At 44.0% G+C, this 6,888-nt stretch overlaps 1 protein-coding gene across 1 annotated transcript in view; it reads left to right on the forward strand.

Moving 5' to 3' along the window:
* The window catches only part of PPM1L (protein phosphatase, Mg2+/Mn2+ dependent, 1L), a 313,864-nt gene extending 307,466 nt beyond the window's left edge, over positions 1–6,398 (forward strand). Inside the window, exons 3-4 of the mRNA XM_011959075.1 lie at positions 768–929; positions 4,187–6,398. Of these exons, the coding sequence (XP_011814465.1) occupies positions 768–929; positions 4,187–4,533 (509 nt within the window). The 3' untranslated portion in view covers positions 4,534–6,398. The remainder of the gene's footprint in view (positions 1–767; positions 930–4,186) is intronic.
* Positions 6,399–6,888: the final 490 nt, after the last annotated feature.

A 6,888-nucleotide genomic window follows, 5' to 3' on the forward strand; every position in this document is an offset into this window, starting at 1 on the left:
AACTAGACCAGACTGTTCAACTCTATTTGCTTTTATCCATTCCCATTTCAAAAAGAATTTCAGGAGAGCTTGTCCTTTGTGTCTTGTGTGGGCTTTAGGCAAGCACATCTTCAATCTTGCTTCCTTCTGACTCGGACCACCCTCTCCCTAGGCCTCAGTTCTGTCATCACCAGAGCTTTGTCTGCTTCTGTCTTTATGGTCTGCCTCCATCACAGCCTGGAGCTGACCTGTTTCTGGCCACCAGTCTTTGCTGTCAGACTTTGAATAGGCAAGCTCATCCTGCCCCGACATCACAGCTTCCTCATGCTCCACAAGATTCAGCTGTTGGCATTTCTAGGCCCTCCTAGAAATGAGGAGCCCACCACACCGCCCCCATCCTTCCCACTTCCAACTGGGACTTCACAGAAACTCAGCACCAAGCAGAAGCCTAAAGTGTGTATCAGTTGAGTGAAACTTCAAACTGATTTTGTTTCTCTCCTAATCCTTTTAAATGTGATATGTGTTTAAGAGTAGCAGAGACAAAGTGATTAGGAAAATTATAATGTTATCCTAGCCTATTTTAGTGACACTATAATATGGTTAAGAAAATTGACTGTCAGATTTGATCATTGTTGTCGAAGCAAACAGCAGTCATTTTCAGAGTGGCTGGAGTCCAATTCTCACCCAGCAGAAGCAATTTTAATGACTGAAGAATCCAGTTACCACAAGAAGCAACGGAACCTGAATGCATTGCTGACCTCCCGCATTATCTCTCTGTTGTTTTTAAGGCACAACGTGTTTGATTGCTCTGCTATCAGATAAAGACCTCACTGTGGCCAACGTGGGTGATTCACGCGGGGTCCTGTGTGACAAAGATGGGAACGCTATTCCTTTGTCTCATGATCACAAGCCTTACCAGTTGAAGGAAAGAAAGAGGATAAAGAGAGCAGGTAAGCTTGCGAACACCTCCAAGAAATGTCTACTGTCTTGCTGGTGAGCAAAGCGGCTTGTTTGGGGAGCTCCTGGATAAAATGTTCAGTTACCCAGTATTAGAGAGGCTGCTACTGTGGTAACTGAGATTATACAGAGGCTGCTACTGAGGTAACTGAGATTAACTTTGTATCATTGCCTATCAAATAAATGGCCACTAAATCTGTCCTTCATAACCAAAGATTCCAAAAGAACTAAAAAGCCCATTTCCAGTTTAAAGGCTAATAAGATCTTTGGGTCTCTGGTCCTCACTTTTCTCTAGCCTATTGCTATATGCTGCTTCCCTCGGAGCCACACCAAACTACTAATCATTCCTCAAAAGACCTTGTTGCCAATACCTCTGTGCCTTTGCAAGTGCTGTTCTGGGTGACAATTACTTGTCCCATAAGATTCAGTTTAAGGTGTTCTTTTGGAAGCTTTCCATGTCACACTGTGGCAAGGGCCTTCCACGTCTGGGGTGGATGCCCCTCTGCCTTTCCCCAGCATCCTATGTGGTTGTCTTGGGTCACCTTTTACAATACGTGACATACCTGGCTCTCCTATCTGCCTTGCCTTCCTGACTGTCACCTCTTTGAAGACAGGAACTTGGTTTTGTTCATCTCTATACCTTGAGCATCTGGCTTAGTGCCTGGTATAAGTAAATATTTCAGAGCAAGGTTAGGGGTAGAGGGGCCCCTTATTCATTCATTCATTCGTTTATTCAATATTCTAGGAGCTAGGGATAAAACAAAGCCCCATTCCCAAGCTTTCACGAAACTTATATTCTGAAATTGTCATGGGGGTGGGCAATGGAGTAAGTAGACATTAACAAAAAAAAAATAGTAAAAATAAGTCATTCATATAGTGTATTACAAGCTGGTAACTGCTATGGAAAGACAAGAAGCAGGTAAGGGGAGTGTCAGAGAGTTGCAGTTTTAAGTAGTGTGGCCTGTGTGGGCCTTGCTAGAATGACATTTGGATGATGACAAGGAGGATCATTATCAGTTGATTATTACATTTTCATAATTAGATTTCAGAGGATACCTTTATACCTATGGAAGGGAAGCATTCTTTCGCTTTTCAGACTGAGAGCTGCAGGATGTATGCTGTTCACGATGTGCCAGGCAGCAGGCCAGCTGTCAAAGGGGAGCAAGCGAGGTGCTCATAGACGCTAGTCTCTGACCAGGATGGGCCCCTGCTCTCTGGGTTAATCTGCACATTGATCTCTACAGGTCAGCTTCTGCCCAGTGAATGAATTCAATGAACCTAATCAACATTTTAGTTTTCACATTAGGGAACCATACTGTTAAGTCAAAATGTGTTGAATTTTATTACAACCTCCTGCTTCAGTGACTGCCTGAGTTGCAAAATAGTTTTTAATGAAAGCATTGGTCAGGTTTTCTGTTGATGGGATGGAACAAATGATATTTTAGGAGCATCCATCAAACTTTGATGACCTCTAGGCAGTAAGAGCAAAGTTCGCTGGCTTCCCACTTACAAAACACCATCTCCCTGTAAGAGTCTGCTGTGAAATTAAGGTACAGTTAGCCCACTCTTGCATCAGCACAGGCAAGGATGTGTATACAATACACCTGAAAATGTCATCTTACCATTCAGTACTCTCTTTTGAAATGTCATGGCCATTTTATCCTTCCTCTTCTTCCCTGCCATACCCACTACCCACACCTGCACTCTACATTGATTCTTTGTGGAAGCAAATTTGGACACTGTCTCCAAGGTGGTTAATCTAACCTCTCTGTTCTTTTACATAATTTGATCAAGGGCATATTTTATACAGGGCTTAAGAAACAGTGATTGGTTTTACCATCTTCATGTGTGTTTTCTCTGGCCTCAGCCTCTTTTCAGGACATCTTTCCCCCTCCTGCTTAGCATGACAGTAAGGTCCAGCCAGTCTGGGTCATATACATGTTGGGCTTTCTGTCACCACTCCTTATACTGTTTCCAACAACATTAGCTGTCATTTATTGTGTGCTCACCCTGTTCTGGGAGCAAAGCCTAGCACTTTATGCATACACTTTCTCTTTGCCTGTCTTAAGAGGTTGATAATATTATTCTCATTTTGTAACCAACAAACTGGAACTTCACAGAGGCTTACATGCCCAAGCACACACAGCTAGTGAATGGTGAGACTACAGTTGAATCCCAGGACTGGGTTTTATGCTCTTGCCTATTAGACCACACTTCTTGGAATGTCCTCCTATGTATCCTGCCCATAGATGTTTCACCCATCACTCAAAGCCCACCTTTAATGTTCATTACTCCCTCATGATCAGAACTGGGAATCATCCCTCCCTTCTCCATCTGCCTACAGCATTTAGCAGACACTGGTCTCACCGTGAAGAATACCACTTCGTGCTTATTGTATTTATTACTTTTTGTGACTTAATTCTCCCGCCAGGCTGTCTACTTTTTTAAAGAAAGGTCTGGATCTTGTATAACTTCATATCCTGCACATTGCCTTCCATGGAGTAGGTATTTAGTAAATATCTAACAAATATGTGAATGGAGAAAAAAATAATAGATACAGTTATTAAGTATATATTATGTTCAGGGACCATGCCAAATGACTTATGTGGAGTAAGACCTTCATTTCTCAACAACCCAATAAAATAGATACTGTCTCTATTTTGCAGGCAGGGAGACTAAGGATCAGGAAACAGTTTCTCATCCAAAGTGAGACACGGCTAGAAGAGACAGAGCCAGGAATCACATTCAAGTCTTACGTGACTACACTGATATGTGCTTTTTCTTAATCTTCATCCTATTTGGGGGGACAGAGCTGTTTTGAGATCTATACAGGCACACGTAAGGGTGGCCTCAGGCCAAATGCTGTATATGCCTGTCACCTGCCTTTCAGCATTCCTTTGCCACTCTCCTCGAATCCCTACCCTCACACTCTCTACTATCAATCACTGAGCCACCATGGTGTTAAGTTAAAACCAATGCCCTCCCCCATATGTATCCCCTACCTTCAGTACTCTTATGGATAGAATTTATTCTTGAAATCCTTCAAGATGCCAGGATGAGGGTATGAGGATCAACTGGTAGAGTATGAAACCCCAGGCCATGCAGTGGGTCCCGGGAGTGATGGGGTTAAGGGGTGTGTCCACGGGCCAGTTCACACGAAGTAGGTCACCCTGTTGCGCACACACCTAGACTATCTCGGGTATGTGAGATATCAGCTGGTCAAACTAATGCACTCATCCTGTCTTTCTAGGTGGTTTCATCAGTTTCAATGGCTCTTGGAGGGTCCAGGGAATCCTGGCCATGTCTCGGTCCCTGGGAGATTATCCGCTGAAAAATCTCAACGTGGTCATCCCAGACCCAGACATCCTGACCTTTGACCTGGACAAGCTTCAGCCTGAGTTCATGATCTTGGCATCAGATGGCCTCTGGGATGCTTTCAGCAATGAAGAAGCAGTTCGATTCATCAAGGAGCGCTTGGATGAACCTCACTTTGGGGCCAAGAGCATAGTTTTACAATCATTTTACAGAGGCTGCCCTGACAATATAACAGTCATGGTGGTGAAGTTCAGGAATAGCAGCAAAACAGAAGAGCAGTGAACCCTTCAGGGGTCTCAGTTGCCTTAGACTAAAGGACTTGCAACACACTGGTCTCTTTTAATTTAGTGAAAAGTGTGGGAATTGTAATTAGGATCATCCATCCCAGACATGGAATCCCCTCTTCCTGGTGGTCTTAGGTCTGTAAGCAGTGATGAACAGAGGGTGCCCTTGGCCAATGTAGTTAAGAAGCTGGAAAATGGTTTCTTCATGTTTTCCCAACTCTTTCATCCAGTGTCCAAAATATATAAATAAATAGCTGTAGAGTTACGTATATGAAGTGAATAGCATATGTGCCATTTAGTCTCCCTCAAGATTCTTTTCAAGATGCTGTTCAGGGTCCTCCAGGCATCAGCTGTTGTGTCCTCTCTTTGGAACAGTAGACAGGACAGGCACCCAGTGCTGCAGGAGACAGGCCACTGCGTCATCTGTGAGTGGTCAGGGGCTGACGTGGCAATACCCTCTGCCAAGAGACAGAGCTGTCCTAAGAATGCTTTGTCCTTCTAAGCCCGTGTTTTCTGCTCAGTAGCAGCTTGGAAGCAGATTTGGAATGGTTTATTATTTTGGCTGCTCTTGGGGACTGCGAGAAGCAGAGGATGGGAGACCAGTGGCAACTGCCTGCACAGCAGAAATAATCCTTTTCCCTTGCTTCCTTTATTAGTTAAATAGACTTTGTATACCACCTGACCAGCCTTTGTGCATTTATCCAAATCATGCATGACCGTTAACCTTTTGCTTAGTCCTTACCGTATGTAATAGGCAGCTGTTAAATTCACAAACAGACACCATGATTTTTCATCTTACGTGACCAAGAAACCACATTAGGGAAAATGAAAAAACCAAATCACAATACCATGATTCCTTCCATTTTCAGCAGTAGATGAAGGAAATGATACTGAATGAGTCACAGTGTTCCCTGGCAAGTAAGCTGTTTGCATTGACAAAGGAGTGAGCTGGTGAGGTTACCACCCTGAATTGAGCTCCAGCTGCCAGTTCTTGTGTTTTTCCTTGCCCCTTTCCTAGTGGTTTTCAAGTGTCTTTCAGGCAGTGTTCTGAGAAGCAGCAGCCTATAACTGTATGTGTGATCCTTGAAGCCAGCTACAGAGTTCCCAGCTACTGCAGCTTGGGATTTGGTGGGAAACTACTGGGATGAGCTTCTCCTTGACAATGGAAAGGCAGCAGCCTTTAACATTTGGTTGCAAATCTCCATCCACATCAGGTAGCTTTCTCCAGGCAAACACAAACCGCCCCCTGTGGCCTGCAGCCCTGCAGGGGAGGCAGCAAAGGGACCCGGCAGTGGCAACACAGCAAGTCGGGAATTCCAGAGTGAACCCATATTGAGAAGTGGGCCAGAATTATTTAGGGGCCTGGCTTGCTGCTCTACATTTCCTGTATCACTAATGTATCGTTTTTCCAAGCTTGGTATTTTATAAGTTCATTTAGAGAAAATGCCGGGTCACTCTCTTTGCCTAAGGTGACTCAAACAGCCAAACGGAACTTTTGTTGCCTCCCACCCCTCTGTATCCACCTGGTGTTGTTCTTTCCCTGTGGGCATTTCTGGTTATAGCTTCCCATAGGCCACATTCACCGGACACCTCCTCCCCGTGGAGCCCTGCCCTCTCCCCTCCTGCTGCTGTAGAGCTTTCCCAAAGCCGTGTCCAGGAGAGAGCTCGAGAGAGTGAAGAAATTGCCTTGTGGATTTGGAGGGCTGCAACCTATCTTGATTTCTCCAAGCCCTTATCTTTCTTTGACTGCACTGAGAATTGCTAATGACTTCCCATGAGATTTGCTTACTTTTGTATACTGTATTTTCCAGCATTACAGTTAGAACCTTGGTTATTATTTTTTAGCCATAGAATCTTCTAGTACAAACTATCTGCCACCATTTCAGATTTAAGCATTTGCTTCTGGAGAGACACTGAATATGTGGATGTGTGTATTAATATTTGGGGTGGGGGGACAGGAAAGGGAATGTGGAAAACAAATGCTGGCTGTGAGCAGTGCTGATACGGCCAGGCCAGGTGACTGAGTTTTCTTGGGGATTCAGGACGTTCTGACTCCTGAGAGTTGCCCCCACCCACCATCGAACTGAAATCAGCACCAATGGTGTCAGCACTTTACAGCCCATAGCCAACTTTCTTTCTTTATTTTTAACATAGCACAAAAATGTATAATAGCAAGGGAAAGACATTTTTAAATTCCACAGTTATTTTTATTGTCTAAAATGAAAGCAGCAGTGTTTTGATAAAGATGAAAAAGAAAAGTTACTAAATTAGTAAATCAGTGGTTACGTGCCCTGCAGAATTTCTTAATAGATGGTGCTGAGTGCACGAGTTACATAACTTTCTCTCTAATTGA

This window comes from Colobus angolensis, unplaced genomic scaffold (assembly GCF_000951035.1).
Source record: "Colobus angolensis palliatus isolate OR3802 unplaced genomic scaffold, Cang.pa_1.0 Scaffold48, whole genome shotgun sequence".
In the NCBI taxonomy this organism is placed as follows: Eukaryota; Metazoa; Chordata; class Mammalia; order Primates; family Cercopithecidae; genus Colobus; species Colobus angolensis.